Source organism: Falco peregrinus, chromosome 6 (genome assembly GCF_023634155.1).
Source record: "Falco peregrinus isolate bFalPer1 chromosome 6, bFalPer1.pri, whole genome shotgun sequence".
Lineage (NCBI taxonomy): Eukaryota > Metazoa > Chordata > Aves > Falconiformes > Falconidae > Falco > Falco peregrinus.
Window position 1 is genome coordinate 33882598 of NC_073726.1, and position 18802 is coordinate 33901399.

The 18802-nt window shown below is 44.0% G+C and overlaps 2 protein-coding genes across 6 annotated transcripts in view; both read left to right on the forward strand.

Annotated features, from left to right (window-relative positions):
* Nucleotides 1-2809, forward strand: part of NAP1L1 (nucleosome assembly protein 1 like 1) — a 31843-nt gene extending 29034 nt beyond the window's left edge. For 3 of the 4 annotated variants that reach the window (XM_055807893.1, XM_055807894.1, XM_027785663.2), the window contains 2 exons: nt 296-346; nt 2092-2809. In XM_055807893.1, the coding sequence (XP_055663868.1) occupies nt 296-346; nt 2092-2127 (87 nt within the window). In that variant the 3' untranslated portion in view covers nt 2128-2809. Of the gene's footprint in view, nt 1-295; nt 407-2091 lie in introns of all 4 variants that reach the window. The other variant, XM_055807895.1, reaches the window with a different exon arrangement.
* Nucleotides 2810-10432: 7623 nt separating this feature from the next.
* PHLDA1 (pleckstrin homology like domain family A member 1) lies at nt 10433-18365 on the forward strand. Of its 2 annotated transcripts, XM_055808975.1 has the most exons (3): nt 10650-11251; nt 11473-11730; nt 17258-18365. In XM_055808975.1, the coding sequence occupies exon 1, from the start codon at nt 10794-10796 to the stop codon at nt 11244-11246; it is 453 nt and encodes a 150-aa protein (XP_055664950.1). In that variant the 5' UTR covers nt 10650-10793; the 3' UTR covers nt 11247-11251; nt 11473-11730; nt 17258-18365. The 2 variants fall into 2 exon arrangements, with proteins under 2 accessions (XP_055664951.1, XP_055664950.1); XM_055808976.1 differs by lacking the exon at nt 17258-18365 and having other exon boundaries at nt 10433-11251; nt 11473-15334.
* The last annotated feature ends 437 nt before the right edge of the window (nt 18366-18802 follow it).

Below are 18802 nucleotides of genomic sequence, written 5' to 3' on the forward strand. Positions count from 1 at the left end.
GACTTACAAACATAAGGTACAACGTACTGTTCTATGGCTCTAGGGTGAATACTAAAAAAAACCCAACCAACAAACCAAAAAACCCAAAGACGACAACCCTAAGGTATTTTACAAATTAAGCTGCAATTGATGTTAATAGATGATGTGCTTTGTGGAGGGCAAACTAATACAATATGCGTAACTTAGTGGTAATTAATGTGTTTAAGAGTAAAATTTAATCTTAGTTTTCATGAAAACAGCCTAGGAAGCTGAATGTGGATAAGCTAGAGAAATATAAACAAATATCGTCTTTCAGGAGGGGGAAGAAGAAGCAGATGAAGAAAATGATCCCGATTATGACCCAAAAGTAAGGAATTGAAAAGAATATCTGAAGTTTGTGTATGCATACATGCACTTAAAATTTTATGTAAGTTAAGTCTTGATTTTTAGTTTTAAGTATTTAATCAATAGTTCCTATGGTGAGTATATCTTGGCTGAGGCTGTTTCAGTCCCAGTTCTGGCAGACTAGTAGAGCAACTTCTAAAAAGTTCTTTATCCAAGAATCATTTTGTAAAAGTAACTTTTGGCTTTGACCACTGAAATTAGTCAGGCTTGTTTTTCTATAAAATTCTCGCAGCAAGTTGCTGTTAATGATGAAAATGTTCTGTAACGGTTGTAAGGACATGCAGAGAACTGTGTAATCCAGGTTCAGTTTTTGGGAACTTGTCACAAGCTGACTCTGGCACAGATTTTCCCAGCAGAATACAAAACCAAGGCATCTTTGGGGTAGATAATGGCAAGTCTTTCATTGCTTGAGGTAGCAGAAGTCAAGGTTCAGGAATGCATCTACAGTCATGTACTAAAATGTGAACAACGAAGAGCAACTGGCAACTTTCTTATTCCATGGAGGGGGCAAATCACTAGTCAGGCGCAGCCTGCTGGAAAAGTGGTTGTGAGCCACTCTGTTCATAGTTTTTTCCTAGCTGAGAGAAAGGCACATTTGGCCACCTGAAAGCATCTGATGGTGGTAGGTGAAAGCTGCAGTCATGAAATTGAAGTCTGTGTGAACTAAAAATGTCTGCTGTAATTTCAATTGAGGACACAGCATATTTTTCAGTAGGAATGGTTTGAGCTACAATCAAAGTACTATTGAAAGAATTGCATAATCTTAGCGTTGTACCTAGAAAGATATAGGGTATAAAACTTGTGAATCAAAATGTACAGCCTGTTGGTGATGTTTCATCTGCTGTAGTATATTCAAGTTACTTCCTATTCAAGAAAGTTTTGGAATCGCAATGAAACAATTGCAAGATGGGCTCCTTATTTCCACCATTTCAGATTGCTTTCCTAGGCTAAACAGAACTGAGAAAGGGCAAGACTGTATGCTCAGTTTGAGAGAACTACCAAAGGGCTAGAGACAGTACCGTAGTGTATAGACATAAAAATAAATAATTGTAAGCTGGTCACAGGCTGAAAGCCAACTGAATCTATTAAAAACCAAGGTAGTGGAGTGAAGCCTGCAACTGAACTCACTTTTTCTTTAAATTCCGGTATTACTGTGAGATGTTATTGGTTGGTTGTTTCGATATAACAAGAAATTTTCTATGTTAGAATTACTTAATAACTGGAATTTATTGCAAAAGGTAATTCCAGAGTCTTAAGAACATACCATGATTTGGTGTTTCATTGTGTTGTTTTACAGTGGCTTCTGGAGTAAGGCAGTACCCTTGTTCCTGCCTATAGGAAGTTTCTTTTGCCTCAAAGTGTGTAGCAGGCCTGGATGTGGCTTCTGAGCTGGGTTGTTTGTTACTATGCATAACTCATCCTCCTTTTTCCAGTTTTAGTGGCTTTCAGAGTATCCCACCACACTTAGTTCTGAACAGATTTTTGTTCTGGATCATATACCTATGCATGAGCAAGGCAAAAATAAACGCACTGTGGATGTTGCCACATCTAGAGACAGTGGTATTACGAATACTAGGCAGTTAGTTTAAGGGAAAAGATGAAAGAACTTGAATACTGGAACTTGAGAAAAGTATACTTAGTGGTCTTAACAGTTCTTTAAAGAACACTGATACCTGTAAACTGATATTTCCTTTTTTATCTCAACAGAAGGATCAAAACCCAGCAGAATGCAAGCAGCAGTGAAGCAGTGTGTATGTGGCCTTGAGGATTACCTGCACTGTAATAGCCTAAACACAAATATTAGTTACTTACAGCCTTATGTTTTGTATCTTGGTAGAATTAAGTAACCAATTTGTTAAAGAAATCAGACACATAAGAACCAGTTTAAAAATGTAGGTTCAATCTACCTAGCATTTTAACAGTATAATTTTCTGCCAATATGTAGAATGCAGTAAATCCCCTAAAGCATGAATGTTAATTCATTGCTGCATAGTTTGGTTCTTGTGAAGTCTTTGTCATGTAGCTATTAGACTGCAGCTGTGAAGATTATCAGAACTGTTAACTGAGACCAATATTTGTTTAGAGAAAACTCTCCTGAAGAACCAACCAAAGTATTTTTCAGCCCAGTAGTCTGAACGGGTTTAAGTCTGCTTGCACTAGCTGTGCCTTCATTACTTCGTTATAGAAATGGCAGTGACTTGTACTAACTAGGAGATGATGATACATTTTGAATTTGACTACTTGAGAAGACTAGTATAACTTGTTTAATTTCCAACGAGACCACATTAAACGTTCATAACTGTCAGCTTGTTTATGCTATGGGTTTTGTATTTTATGTGACATAGTGATCTACAAAAGAAACTAGTCATCATATTAAGGTTATTGTTTACCACTGGGGTGTGAATAAAACCTAGTATTTTCAGAAGCTAGTCTTGTTTTATTATGATGTGTGTATCTGCATGTGTAAACTGGTAAGGCATATCTTTCATGCTGCAGTTCACTTTTTACTTGTAACAAAAGTTGAGTTACTAAAAAGCAAATTGTATAGCTTTTTAAAAACAAACACAATAGTTTGGAAAGTTTGATCCATCCTTTCCACTTGCAGTGTGATACTTGTGAATGAGCTAGGTGTTTCAGTGATTGGTCAACGCTGCCATTTTGGAGAAGACAAGTTTTTGGAAGAGGGGCTAGATCTGATAAAGGACTTCGGTATTGCCATGCCTGACTAAGGCACTGGTTGTTAGTTTGAAATGTGGAGCCAAGGAACTTGCCTTGGATTTCCGCTCTGTGTAGAGAGAGCTAGGCTGTCTTGAAGAAAACCTGCCCTGCAGCCTAAAGGAGTGCTAGAACACTTAGCTGTATTCTAGGTTGTACTCACTGTATCAAGCATCTAGAGAGGAGGAAACAAAACCCAAGGAATTCCTCCCTCCTCACCTAATGTTCTGTTCACTACACTTATGTTTGCATGTTCTGGTTCATACTTTGTCCATATTGTATGTTCTTTGTCAGTTCAAACATGGGCTAGAAGATATTTTCTCATACTAACCCTGCTTCTAGCCTAGCAGCGGAGGTGCTGTGGAGATGTGATTTGAATGTGCTTGGCTTGAAGAGGCTATGAACTGATGTCTTCCATTAGAGTTTTCTCAGTCAGTAAGATGTTAATGTACTCTCTGTGGTCTCGTCTTTCACATAACTATAGAAGTTAGGATCTTCTAAGCAAGTACCCAGATGACTTTTTGAGGGATGGGAAGGTCCTCGTAGGGTTGGAAAGAAGTGTCCAGCTAGCTGTGGATCTATTTCTGCAGTAGCTACTTTATTACCACTGATATACTGACTTAGCCATAAAGGGTTAAAGGTTTGAAAAGATCAGGGCCAGCAGGAGGCAAGAGTCACATTGAGGATAAGGCTGGTGGAGGAGTTCCTCTAGCATGTCTCTTGCCTGGAGGGTAATACAGGATGAAGTTTATCCCAAGTGCTTCTCAATCCTCAGCCCCGCCCCCCCCCCCCCCCCCCCCCCCCCCCCCCCCCCCCGAGAGGAAGAAGGTCTAGTGTACTCTTACTAAACTGATTCTTTTTTTTAATTCCTTGAAGACACTGCTTCACTTTAGAATCCCTGTCAGGCTTGATCTTTTTCTTCTCCAGATATTCATGGATTTGGGAAAAGGAGCTTTTATCTATAGATGTATATAAAACTGTACTGTTGAAGCTGTGCTTTTAAGTGTGGTGGTTTTGTGTTTTTGGTTTTTTTTTTTAGGTAATGCATAGATCATAGCATAGAAAAAGAGTAATGGTATCATCACACTTTCTGGTAGCTGCATGTCAAAGTAGATTTAGTTGTGTTCTTGTGATACAAATCTTGACAGAATATACTTATCCTTTGAGGCACTGACCCTGCCAGGTACCCCACCAGCTGTTTGGGTTTAACTTGGTCTCTTCTCTGAATGTGTCCCAGGGTTAAGTTTAAACTTCAGGGCATGCAGAGACCAAGCTGATGATATGTTATGAGCTCAAGCAGTCACTAATACAGGGTTGTGGGGTTTGTATTTTTGGACATGAAAAGTCTCTGAAGTCCTTACTTAGATCTAGCCCATTTTTACAACGAGCATCTGGCAATTGTATCTTAAAAAAAAAAAAAGCACTTATAAAAGGTGTCCAGTGAATTTCAGAAGTCACTGTTCTTAAGAAATTTGGCTTGTTTTGCCTGCTTTCTCATTTACTATCTTATCATACAATGGGATACAATATTTGAAAAGGGGAGTTAGCAGATGTCAAAGCTCACCTGCAGCCTGCAAGATCCAGAGCCATGAATCCATCTCTTGTCAAGAGATTTTGGTAAGCTTCTCTCTAGACTGACTTGCTAGTTCTAAATCAGCAGTTCTCATGCTCTCCAGACTGCAGCAAAAGGAAGGATATAATCATACAAAGTGAGGTGCCAGTTCTTATGGCATCCGTGAAATAAAAACTGTTTTGGTGCTTAACGTAGTTTTGTGATCAACAACACTTGTTCAGCAATTCTGAAAGGCAGTATGTAGCAGGAACATTAAACTTTCAACATTGACTGGAGTATTGTGACTCATTTTTTTTCACTTCTCATGGATTTATACCAGCTGTAGATAAATTCCTCATTTAGTTTGAGGAGGCTAAGTTACCTTGTTAACAAGTTCTGGCTAGGAAAATGTATCACTGAAACAGGATTTCTTGGTCAGTTCTTGCAGTACTGCACCAAAATTTAAGATCTATGTAAATGGTGCCTTCTGTCCAGTTTTGGTTGCTGTATTGAAGGGAGAATTATCTTGGTGGAAAAATGGGGAGTTGGTGAGGAAAGAGGTAGGAGAATTAACTGAGACTTTGGATGAGGGAGAAGGGTGCTCGGAGCTTATTGTTGGAGAGTGATGCTTCTTGGTAATTAAGCTTTTAGCAAACGTAGATTAGATTACCTGATTATTAAAGAGTTTTCTTGTCTGTTATGACTTTGTTAATGTAAAAACAACAAAATCCAAAAATGACAGTATCCTGAAATAAAACAGTAGACCAAATTTAAGCTTATCATTCTTAAGTTTTACATTTTGGAGAAGGGTGATGTCAGATGCAGTGAGAAATGCTGCCTTGGATTATTTAAACACTAGACATAGCAACACTCCTTACCAATGTTTCCTACAGCTAACTAGTTTCATAAGCTCAGATTCTGAGTTGGATTCATGGAATTGATGTTTCCTAAGATAATAGCAGATACTGTAATTCTTGGTTTTAGTTAAGTGGGGGGAAAAAAATACCCAGCAGAACGTAGAGAACTTGCAGGAATTCAATGTGTTCATCTTTGCCTTCAAGCTGGTACTTAAACTTTCCCTGTGTTTTGAGGCCCACTGCTGTAGACCTGATTCAGAAATTGATAGGGAACTTAAATGTAAATGGATTATTAGCCTGTCTACCAGAAAGGTTCTATTTCCAAAGGCGCCTGTGCAGCAGCCGTTTCTCAGATGCCTCGTGTTGGGTAGGAGGATTGTGCTCTGGTATTCACAGTGGCTTAAAGAAACAAATTGCTAAACTCCTTGGTACAGAGGGGGTGGTCTGATAATGCAGGTGTTTCTGTATGTAACAGCCTTGAAGGCCTGCTAGGTTGGGGCTGGAGCTGCATAGATGATGGAGTAGGTAGATTTGGCTCTACAGTGCTTCCTCCTTCATTCTGTGCAGGCGTAGCCTCCTCCAGTCAAAGACTTGTACAGGTCAGAGAAGTCATTTCTACCACATCTTCAGTTTCATTTCTTAGTAAGTGCTCAGTTCTGTTTGAGATGCACTGGTTCCCTGCAAGTTTTCAAGAGGGTGTTGAAATAATGACTTCCAATTGCTAATGCTTACCTGAAGCAAACATAAATCTATCTACTGGAAATAGTCTTAATTTTGTACACTATCAAGAGGAGTTGGAAGTTTGGCCACATGGCATGTTGGGTAAGATTTGTCTCATCACTCTTTAAAGCCTCCTGTTAGACTTATGCTCAGACCTAGTAGCCTTCCACATGTGGCCTGTGTCTCTGCTTTTGTAGGAAAATTGCAGAGTAAGTAAAGCAGACAAGATGGAGCCCACCAAGCAAAAGATAAGCTGATCTGCGTCTTGGTGTGCTTGGTGTGTGCCACAAATGGTGCACAAGGAGTGTGGGGGTGTGACGGAAGGGCTCTTGTTCTCACAGGTATCCAAAGTGTGCTGAGTTGACAAAAATGTTGTCTGCAGCTGCAGAGGGAGCTTAGCTCCTGATTGTTGCTGTTGTGAGCTTTGCTTTGTATGCGTAAGCATTGTAAGTATCTGCCCAAACTTAAGTTTACCCCTGCAGTTGATGAGAAGCAGTCGGTATGTTCTGCAATTGTAGTGTTTTACTCTGGTAGTTAAATCTGGGAAAATTCTAAATGCTTACAGGCTGGCTTTGCTCTACAACGTGTGCTTAAGTGTTTTAATACTTGGAAGACTGGTATCTCAGAGGTGTGAGGGACTTTGGAAAAGCCAGGCTGGAGCAGCTGCAATGCCAATAGACTGTGCGTTGCACACAGCTTCTTTGTTTGGTACTGCCATGGGTTATAGGGAATGCTAAGGCATGGGGCGGTGTGGTTGATCGTTAGGGTAAGTCTTTGATTTGTGCCTGGTTTACTGCGTATATACAAGTATCTGTGAGGCGGAGTTCATAAAAGGGGAAGTCTGCCCCCCAGATTGCGTGTTCAGTGCCTCAGTGTCCGGTCAGCAGCGAGCTCTAGTGATGAAATTACTGGGAGATGGGTAAAGGTCTGGAAGATGCTTTTAGGTATCTGCCACTTAATATCAAACTGCTTTAATCACACACATGACAAATGAATGCACTGTAGTATTTCTCAGCCCTTGACTATTTCCCTCAGTCCCCCCTCATTTTCCTTCTGCCTAGCAATGGCCAGAACTTCTGATCACATGATTCGTGTTTCCTTTGGGTTTCCCTCTTAACCCTTTTTTTGGTTTAGCCACTTCTCAGTGATGGAAGAAGTGATGATGCTTAAGGATGGTCACTCGGGACATGTTTAGCATCCCTTTGAAACTAATAGTTGATGGTGTTGCGCTGCTGTCTGCAGATCCTTTACCCAGGAGAACACTAGTAAAATTATAGGCTTTTTAGTCTTTCGTGGTGGCTTCTCAAAACGATGTTTAACTTGCCTCGGGCTTTAAAAAGAACACTTTAATTATCCTTAACCATAATTATTCTTCAAGGTTACATGTAAAAAATTTTCGACTACTTGAGTGAAGTTAGGAAGCTGATGCTATGGTAGACCAGTGTATTTAACAACCAGACACTTCTGTTACCAGTGCCAGCTTTGAACGTGGAAGCATTCAGTAAGGAATACGTGCATCTTGGATGTAGAGACTTCCAAGGATCAGATTCAGTGTCTGGTGGTGGGGTTCGGGCTGTAGTATTTCAGGTTTGACAGTAGGAGGCATCTGCACATCAGAGATTTCAGGAGGAACAGCTGCAGAACCTGCCTAGTTTTTAGTGAAACTACAATAAAGGTAGTAGACATGGAACATTCGATAAAACTGCAATGGGTTAAATAGATATTTAAAGAAAAGTAAAATCTCAGTGAGATAATGTAGTATGCTTAACTGTGGTTATGTGGTGAATGGGGTTTTTCAAAATACTGATGTAAGAAGCACTTCTGGATGTTCAGTTTTGACTCCCGTCTAGGAAAATGAAGTTTGTTACCCTTTACTGGCAAATTCTGCACAACTAAACTGAGTTATCTTGTTCTCTTTCGATGAAACTGTCACTATTTCAGCTTACCTAGTCTCCTAGCTTTTGACTGATCTGGTGGTTTTGGTCAAATGTAGTGTGTTTTAAATGGCTGTTATACTTGTTAGCTTCTAGAGCACGTTTCAATGGATGTTTTGCGTGTTTACTTCTGATCACATGCTTAGGTGAATTTCACCAGGAGTAAACAGTTGTGAGTCTGTACATTAGCAGAGTATGTCCATCAGTGTTTAGAGTTGGGTTAAAAATCTGATATGCAACATTTGGAGAACTTTATGCCATGGAAGACCAAACTAGAGTGAATTTAGTCCCTTTCTCCTCCTGTATATTTGATGAAAACCTCTGGCCTTCCACACTAGTCTCGCTTTTTTTCTTTGATGAATTGCAGATTACTGTTAGCACTGAGAACAAGCAGAAAAGCTCACATGAAAACACGGAGATAACAGATTATGTGGTGATGTCCTCAAGTGCTACAGTGCCGTATTTTGGGGGTGGGGTGGGGGGAAGTTCTTGAATGCTTGTTACAGAGCAACGTGTGGGACTCCCAAATGTAATACAGGTTTCCATACTAGTGGTTAGTGCATTTCCTTAGAATCAAATGGCTATTCACTTACAGCAGTGGAGCAGCAACCAAAACTGAACGGGTGAATTACTGGAAGAATTAGTCTTCTGTAGGTTTAGTTCAATGTCCCATGCCTTACATAAATGCAGTATTTTAATTAAGTTGTTTGATACAGATGAATACTTCTTAACCAGTTTATGTTCTAGTTGGATAACTTCAAAATTAAGTCTCTGCTCGTGGGATACACTTAAATCAGGAGTCAAGAAGTAGATGGTAGATGCAAAACACATTGGGTGAAAAAGCAGGAATTCTCTTTCCTCACTCAAGCTGTGTGTGAGGCTGCTGGTACGTGCACCAGCAGCTGAAGGCACAGATTGTGTGCTGGGGAATTTAGGTTCACATGGCAATGAACTGGAGACTGAGGCCGTTGTGAATGGTATACAGATATCTTGAAAATTAGCATGTGCCTCTCCTAAAATAAGCATAAGATGAATAAGTAAGAATGAACTGTATCTTCCAGCATCTATGAAGCTCTAAGGAGAAGGGACTATTCTTTAGATAAATGGATGTTTAAGATACTCATGTCTCTTTTTGTTCAGTTTGTGGCTAGCAAGTTGCCTTTTACTGATTTGAGTCTTCCAGTTACCTCAGGAAAGGTAAAACAGCTGAATAATTGCTGTTATTTCCTTAATGGTTTACCTCAATTTAAGTTTAAAGTTAGTTTTGATAAAATGGAAAATATAAGAGGAAATCCTTTTTTAAATGTTCTTGGAGATAAACTCCATTAAAGCTATCACTAATACTAATTTTATTTTTTTTTCTAATGGGCTCCCACTGACCTATGCTACAGCGTGTCCTGCTTCCTAGCTGCCAGGATTACTGTGAGGAGTATTTTTTAATGGTGCTGTTAAACTCGTATTTAGCAAAACTGCTCTCAAACATGGCACGGAACTTCCAGCATTGTTCACATCGGTGGTGTCAGCCAAATTTACATCGAATACATCAAAGGACTTAGAGTTTAATATTAACCTTAGGTCACTTTTCTACTCAAATAAATGAATTCAAAAGCTAACTGCAGGGGAGAATCCAAACAACAAATGTGTAGCAACAGAGCAGAACAACGAGCAAGATGGTGCTAGCTGCCGGTTTGGTTTTGTTTGGGGTTTGTTTTTCTTCCTAGTCTGCTTTTAAGATTTCCAAGTACTGAGATTGTGGTGTTTCCTTTGGAAAGTGACATACCGATACTTGCTTATTTTAGTCTCTGCAGCAGTTTTGAGTAATGTCTATTTGATAAATGCAGTAGGAGCCGCTTCTGCCCAGCGCAGGCGGGGGCAGCGCGGGGGCGCGGGGCTGGAGCCCTGGGCCGCGTCGTGCCCTTTGTTCGGGGGAGCGCGGCGAGCGCTTGGGTACCGGTCGTGCCGGCCTTGGAGCAAAACCGCGCAGGATGGGCGGGGGGGGGGGCTTCGTTGTTCCCAGCACGTGCTGCTGGGGGACCCCGGTGAAAGCGGGGGAACTCTGAGGGGCGTTCGAGCCGTCAGGCTGATGGCCGTGGTTGCCCGCCGGTAGCGCGGCACGGCGGGGGGGCCCTTCCCGCAGCCTGTCGCGCCTGCCCGCGCCGTCGCGCTGCGGGAGGGGCGGCCGGGGCGCTGCCCGGCGAGGGGGGCCGGGCCGGACCGGGAGCGCTGCCGCCGCCGGGGAGCGCAGCCCGTAGCCCCGCCGCCGGGCCGCCCCAGGCCGGGCGGGGCCGCCCCCCCCCCTCCGCACAGCGGCCGCGCCGTCGGCGGCGCTGGGCTTCCCCGCGGCCGGCGGGAGGAGCCGCCGCTTCCGCTGGGTGTCACTCTGGGGTGGGAAAGGCGCGTTCAAAAGCCGAGGGGAGGGAAAAGCCGCCGCCACAGCCGCCCGCACCGGCAGCGCGCCCGCCGCCGCCCGCCACGCCGCGGCACGGGTGGCAGCCGCTCCGCTTGCTGCGGGCCGGGGCGCTGCCGACCCTCCGCCTGGGCGCCGGCGCGGGGCGGCGCGTCTTCGGCTGGTGCCGGCTGCCCCCCGAGCCCAGCCCCCGCGGGCGGCGGCCGCCGGCCCCTGCCAGAAGGATGCTGGAGAGCGGCTGCAAGGCGGTGAAGGAGGGCGTGCTGGAGAAGCGGAGCGACGGGCTGCTGCAGCTCTGGAAGAAGAAGCGCTGCATCCTCACCGAGGAGGGGCTGCTGCTCATCCCCCCCAAGCAGCAGCAGCCGCCGCCGCAGCAGCAGCCGCTGCCGGCCGAGCCGGCGGCCAAGATCAAGGAGCTTCACTTCTCCAACATGAAGACGGTGGACTGCGTGGAGCGGAAGGGCAAGTACGTGTACTTCACGGTGGTGATGGCCGAGGGGAAGGAGATCGACTTTCGGTGCGCGCAGGAGCAGGGCTGGAACGCGGCGATCACGCTGCAGATGGTGCAGTACAAGAACCGCCAGGCCATCCTGGCCGTGCGCTCCACCCGCCAGAAGCAGCAGCACCTGGCGCAGCCCCACGGCCCGCGCCTCCGCAGCGCCTCCAACTCCGCCTAGCGCAGGTAGGGCCGCCGCTCCCGGGACCCGCTCCCGGGACCCGCTCCCGGCCCGGGGCCGCCGAGCCGCGCTCCCCCGCCGCCGCCGGCCCCGCGGGTGCCCCGGGCTGGAGCCGGCCGCTGCCCTGTCCCCGTCCCCATCCCCGCGGCGCGGCTGCCGGCGGGCAGGGCCCGCTCCCGCCGCCCTCCTGCGGCTCACGGCCCCGCGCTGTGCTGTCTGATTGCAGGTGAAGCCCACGCCGCGCTGCGGGGAAGCGGGACTGAGCGCGCCCGTCGCGGACGGACTTCGGCTGGGCGAAAGCCGGGCAAACGCCAGAGCTGCGGGGAGCAGCGGCCCGGCCACCGGCACCCCGGCCACCGGCACCCCCCGCCAGCCGCCGCCGCTGCTGCTTTGCCACCCTCGGTGCCGAGAAGCATTTCAAATCTATTATTTATGAACCTTGGAAAGGATCCTTTGGTGTGATGGGACATCTAGGACACATGATGTACTGTAACTTTATTTTAATGTATTTTATTTTATTTATTAGGATTGTTTGGTTTTGTTTTTCTTTTGTTGTTTTGTTGGTGGGTTTTTTTAAGGCTTATTTGCAAGATGTTTCTGAATGTGGGCCGTATCAAAAATGCAAAGGGAAAAAAATTAGTATGTACATTAGCTCCCTAAAAGAACTAAAAAGTTCTGGGTAGTTCGGCCACGCGTGATTTGACAAGAGGTTTGTTCAGTTTTTTTCTTCAATTTCACCCAAAATATGCTGCATTACGCTAACATGGAAAATGTGATGTGAAGTTTGGATTTTGGCTGAAACCCGTCCCACATACAAAAACTATTTTCTCTAACGAGAATAACAACTATAGTCTGGGTTTTAAATAATTTTTCTTTTAAAGCATTATGCATGGTGGAAGATGATAAAACTTATTCACACTTGGTTATTCCAAAAAATAACGTTGGTTGTCACTCTGAGTTTAAAACCAGTCTGCCTAATGTGCAAGCAGAGGGGAACCCGACCAACAACTTCTGCGGTAACGGGAACCGCAGCTGGATCCCCAGTGCTGGATCCCAGTGCCCGGTTTGGTGTTCTTGCGCTGAGGCTGGAGGGCCAGAGCGCAGAGGCATTCCTGAACGTTTCGTTGTGTCCAAGTTCAGGGTGCTCTCTACACCGTCGGTTTGTAAGCGATCTGGGCTCTCCACCTGCGTTGAATTTTGATGGCGGTTTTTAAATGTCATGCATTAAAGTAGCCCCTAGTTTAAAAATCCATTTTATGTATGTCTTAGTGTGCAAATGGCTTATTTTGGTCACAGTTTTCATAAGCTGAAAGTTGCTCTCTAGCTGAGATAAACTAGATTAATTTTGGTGTTTAGCACTGTCAGATGTTGAGAGAGGCATGCGATCTCGCCTCTTAAAAATGTTGACGAAGCCATGGAGTTGGAAAACAAAGGGCTAATTGCACAGCTGGTGTGTCTTCCTCTGCCTCTTAAAAGTCGGTGGGAGTTTGGCTGGCGATGCTGGCGAGAGCGGGCTGGAGCTGTTCGCCCGGTGCAGAGGCGCCGGGCGCAGGCTGCGTGCTGTCTAGGACGGGGCCCTTCAGGCGAGGGGTGGTTTCGTGTGTGTCGCTACAGCCCGGATCTCTGGTGTCAATTAAGCGGCAAGGTCGTAAGCAGGACAGAGCGATGTGGCCCAGTATCGCTGGTTGAAGGTAAAAAGCTGCAGCCGTGGAGCTATTTATTTTAACTCAGGTGGTGAGGAAAACTGCTTTTGGCCCGTTTACGAGTTACACGAATGTAAACAAAATCAAAGCCACACATGCAGGACTTTTCTGTTTGTGTGGCTGAGGTGTAGCTTGACTGTAAAAGTCCCCCGTTCATGGTTCAAGTTGTTTCTGTAAGTGTTTAAAGCAAAAGACTGAAGTGACGCCCAGGGGAAGATCTCGGAATTGGCTATGGCACATGATGGTCCCTTCCTCTGCACCCTGAGCTTAAGCTCCATCCCATAAGGAACAAGTCAAGGTCTCTTTTAGCCCTCCGCTTTTGTTCTTTGCCCCCAGGTGTCAGGGTCACGTACCTAGACATGCAAAACACATCGTGGTGCAGAATTGAATGGTGGTCCTCCGTGGTTACTCCCGAGTGCTTCTTTCCGATCTGGCTCTTGACAAGGTTGCATGACAGGCTTGGGGTGGTAGATTACAGCTGTCCTAATGACGTTACTACTTTGAGATTAATTGAAATCAAAGGTGCCCTGCGTCTTCTAGGATTAGATCACTGTCTTGGCAGTCGTAATTGCCAATTTCCACATCTCCGTACGTCTGCCATTATCATTCTGCTAATGCTTGGATGTTAGAGCTGCAAGGGGATTCTCTAATGAGCTAGTCAAAGACTCACAAAATAGACTGTAATTTGTAATTTGGCTCCTCTCTTTAGAGTTATTAATTACAGTTTACTGAGTAACTAATCCACCTTTTCAGATACACAGACGTATCACTGACATCTCACCTACTAAAATATGTTTTAGCCTACTGATGGATAAATATAATTGATGAACATTAATTCCTGTGTCATCAGAGACACATGTATTTCTGTATGAGAGGCAGAGGTTCCTGTCCTCAGTGGAATCAAGCCCCTGAATGCCACAAAAGTCTATGGATCTAGTCTAAAGCTGAAATGTTACTGCTCTTCTGGAAGTATTTGTACTTTGAAAATGAAAGATGACAATTTTAGTGATATAACTGGCATTAAGGTTTGAGAAAACAGCTTTCACTTCAAATTTGCCATTCTGTCAGCAGTTCAAGGTCAATGTCCCACTCTCACCTTGTGTTTCTTGTTTTAAGGTGGTCTGAAGGATGCTCTCAAAACCATTTGGACTGATATAGTTCACCAACCAACTTTTGCCAGTTGCCATTGCCTGCTGTGTTATCTTTTTAAAAATGTTGGTGTCAGCCAAACTCTTAGCATGAGTGGTGGTCACCTGACAAAATCCACCTTGAGCTGTTCCTGTGCCTGCAGCCCGAGTTGATGTGATGGGTGCAAGGATCAAACCTCCCCCTTGTGCCTCCCAACTGTGTCCTGGAAGCTGAATGGGAACAAATTGGCTGTGGTCCCCCCGGGGACATTCGGACTGTGTGGCTCATGCCATGTCACTATAAATAAGGCTAAATTGTCTGACGTGGACAATCTGACAGCTTTCTCACGCTCTGAATTCCACAGTTTGTTTTTGGTTTGGGTTTTTTTTGTATGGATTTTTGTTTGTGTTTTTGGTTTTTTTTTCTTTTTCTTTTTGTCTTGACTGATAGTAATTTTAGACCAAGACATTGTTATAAGTATTATAAATGACGTAGTTCTGGAGCTTTTTTGGTTTGCCCCTCTACTACTGCATAGTCTTTATTAGAGCTACTTGGTTAAATACTCTCTGCACTGCCTTGTAAGCAATGGCTATGAAAGTATGTCCAGCAGATTGTGCTCCGTCTTACTGGAGCTTTGCAAGCAAAGAAATCGGGTTGTCCTTCCCCTTACCAAAGAAAAAAAAAAAAAAAAAAAGCCAACAGCATGTGGCTGAAGTAAAATCATTAAATCATCAGAGAGCAAACAAAAATGCTGGTAAAACACACAGAGGCAAATGCTTGGTATAGGTAGCAAAAGCGTGGACAGTCAGTTCATAAAGAGGTCAAAATTACATGTCTTAAGTAAAAAGAAAAAAAGTGATTAAGGGGCAGATTCAGCAAGAAAATCCAAGCTGTGGTGACCAAGAAAATTTAGAAATTGGGGGAAAAGGAAGATCAAGGGGATGTTGCATCAGTGATATCCTGAAGTAATTCCTTTTCTTTTAAGGTTCATGATATGCAAATGCCAGCTTCTGATAGCTGCAGTGATGTACCAAATGTTTTCTAGCATATCCTAATGTGAGCAGAAATATCAGTGTCGTCAAAAAAAATGGTGTGTAAATATGACTCATAAATGATTTCTGAGAGATGTGATTTATTTTTCATATTTTTCAAGATGCATTCCATTTCAAATAAAGAGGTATCTATTGAAAGAGCTCTTGATATGTTGGAGGCATGGTTGTTGGGTGGGCTGTCTGTTATGATTAAAGCCTGATCTGAGATTTTCCAATGTCTTAAGCTCAACCTAAGGCCCTAACAGGAACACTTTGAACCTGTGTCAATACCTTCCAAAGGAAAGACCCACTTAGATGCTCCAATTAATCTTTATACACAGCACAATTACGAGGCTCAGAGTCCTCAGTTTTGCTTCTTGCTGTGTGTAATGTGTGAGCACCCACGCAGAGTCTACTAATTTCAGTAATACTCCACTTGGTGCCACAGTCCACGTCCAACACTTCTTTGGGACACAGACTTCAGGCTCATAATCTCGTATCTGTGTATGCCTTGCTCTGTGTGACATTAAGAATCTAAACCGAAGCATTAAATGTGCCTTGTTGCTCTTTTGTATGTATCTGAAGAACTGTAATTGAATTTCAAGTAACCTGAAAGTAGTCCTGAAAGAACACTTCCACCATTCAGCATATTCCCTGACACGTTCTCTTCTAGCTGCGTGGGAAAAGAAGTGAGGTATGACAAAAAAAAAATGTGATGACTTCTGCTGCTCTGGGGTCTCCACAGAACTGCAGCCCTTTGGATGGCTTGAACTCCCCTGAGGTGTATTTGTGTTGCAGCAGGTCCTCGTTTTTAAGCATCTTCCGTAAGTGTATTAACTTTTGTGGCACAGTGTGCATTGACCTAGACTAATTGGTGCTGTTTGCCTTCGCTGGAGAGATGTCAGTAACCTATTCCATAAGAAAGCTATTGCTGTAGCAAGTACAAGCTCTCTTTTCAATAGTAAGCATCCAAAATGTAGGCATTTGAGCTTAATATTTGATACACTAATGATGGCTTAAAGAGTTGACCTCTCACAAGCGCTGGTGCTGGGCAGCTTTGAAAAGCCAGTTAAGCATCTGTGGATTTGTTGTCTGTTTGAGGGCCCACCATTGTTTACAGCTTTTAGAGATGTCCCCTCTGAGCTTTTAATAATAGTGATAAACAGACATCTCTGTAAGGGCATAAATATAGTAGAACAAGAATGTAGTAATTTCTTGTTGTTTCTGCTCCTGCATCAATGGTAATGTCTTTGTAAAGATGCAATGAAAATGTGTTTCGCTGCTTTAAGTTTTGACTAAGAGGATATAAAAGAACGCTGCTCGCATATTCGTGGTACGTATGAAACGGTCCTAGAAACAGGGCCATTATTTTCCTAGTGAGGAATAAAGTCTTAATAGGCTTTTCTCGAACATCTTCTTTGATCCAAAGTAGGACAGGAAGAATGCTGAAACTTAGGGATCAACACAAGGTACAGAGATAAAATCTGGGGCTGATTCAAAATCCATTGAAATCAACAGGAATTTTTCCAGACTAAGACAGATTTTGATCTTTTGCAAAAATAGTGCCTGCTTCTCTTCTTCTGTTTAGAAAACCCAGGAATGAAACCCCAGAAGCTGGACCTTTGCCCATGATCTGTGCCAGTAGTGATGGTGTGTGATCAGGATGGCACTGACATTGCTGGTCTTTCATCTTTTCCAATGAAGTGAGGGGGAGAGGAATATGAAGATGGAATAACGCCTAGGTTTTCCAAGCAAAATAAAATAAGAAAGACCAATCTAAACGTCGTCTTTCCCCTCCTAAACAAAATCTAGACCAGAACGGTTTCTTGCAATTTCACTGAATTCATAGCGCAGCTGAAATGGAACAATTTTCTTTGTAACTGAACCCAAATCAGAACTAAACCAAAGCCTTTACTATTTTGTTTCTAAGCACCAAGATCTCAGTCCTTCCTTGAAAGTGCCTAAATGACTCCTCACCTACCTGTATTTTCTTTTTTGTTTTGTTTTTAAATCAACTGTTATGAAGACCGTCAACTTCAGTCTTTTTTAAAAAAGCTTATTTTGAATTTATAACGTTTTAAATGGTATTGTGGGTGTTTGTGACAATGTTTTTTCTGTCTTTCTGCTGGGGGCTGTTTGATGTGTGAAGTGAGGACCCTGGAAACGCCACACAGCTGTTACCCACTGCTCACAGCGCTGCTTGGTGCCTTCCATGCTGAAGATGGGCAGAGCAGAAGATGGTGACTTTGGTCCTGCCAAGAGCTGAACACCCTCAGGGTGTCCTGACACCCAAAGGACCTGGGAGCTGCTTGGAACCTCACGATGGGGCTCAGTTATTCGCGGGGTCTTGGCCTATTTCACACACTGAATTTACAAGGAGGGGGGCATGAGCTCCCAGGTGAGGCACTGACAGATGGGGTTGTGTTGCCAGCTGGCAACCACGTGAAGCTGGTGCTCGGTGTCAACAGCCTGGTTTGATTGCAGTGCCTTAAAGTTTTCCTTAGGAGACTTGTAGGGAAAGCGAGAGGTGAGGCTTCTGTGCTTAAGTACTTGGGATTTTTCTGCTTTGTTTAGGTTTTTAGGAAAACATCGAAGCAGAGGCAGTTACCCCAATACAGACTCACCACAGACACTTTAAATTAGCCAATTTTACAGCCATTCCAAGTCGTTCTGCTAGATGTCTCTAGTGATACCAGCCACCAGTGCAGGGGAAATGGGTGTTTGGATGGGGGTTTGGTTTACCTTTTTGTGTAAAACTGTGCTATGACATTTCACATAAACAAGATTTTATTGACCCTGCTTCATCATCTTTGTCTTGCAATAATTTGTAACCAGCCATAGTAGGTGAACCGAACCAGTAAATATGTGTAGAATGACTAATCATTACAATGAAGCATACAGGGCTCTGTGGTCAGCAGAATATTTTAAATGGGACAGTTTTACCGCATGTTTTCTAAGGCTTCCAGGGAAATGAGGAAATCACTGCTTTTGTTTTTAAGATCTTGTCAGTGTTTTGTAAATATTTCTGATATTCATGACTGTACATATGGTTTTGATTATAACTTGTAGGAGGCTCAAGAATTGGGTCATATACCATTTAGGAGGGGATTGTTTCATTAACTGTAATTTTTGTTGGGCTTTGTCACTCAGCCTTCAGGATCTTTTGCACCTACTGCCATTTACAAAGGTAAAAGTACAGCATGTAGCAATGTCAGTGAACCTGCAAGTCTGAGAACAAATCCAGCCTGCTCTTGGCTTGGGTGCTAGAGCCAGGGTCCTTTGAGGGAATGGCTCTCCTTCATGTTGCTGTGTGCTTTGGACCTGGGCCTGGGGATGATAATTCCCTGTACCAGCGATAGCACCTCTCTGCAAGGCTCTCAGCCCACTTGTATATCATATCTCTGTTTTGGAGAAGAGGAAACTCGGGACCAGAGAGCCCGTGCCGCCTGCCCAAGGTCGTGCCTTGGGAGATGGAGAGCAGCGTTCCAACTGTAGGCAGCGTCCCTGTCCCTGCATGAGAACCACTGCCTCTCGCAGCAGAGGATCCTTCAATTTCTGTGCTTTGTTAGGGACCTTCCTTAGAGCCAACTGCAAACGCAGTGTCCAAGTCCCCCGCTGGTGCCACAGGTCCTTGGATGGAGACCCATGTGTGACTGACCTGACAGGTAAGTTCCAGCCTTAAAAAAGCCTCACC

Excerpts from the sequence above, each read along its gene's own strand:
- PHLDA1 (XM_055808976.1), top strand. The coding sequence starts at position 10,794 with ATGCTGGAGAGCGGCTGCAAGGCGGTGAAGGAGGGCGTGCTGGAGAAG.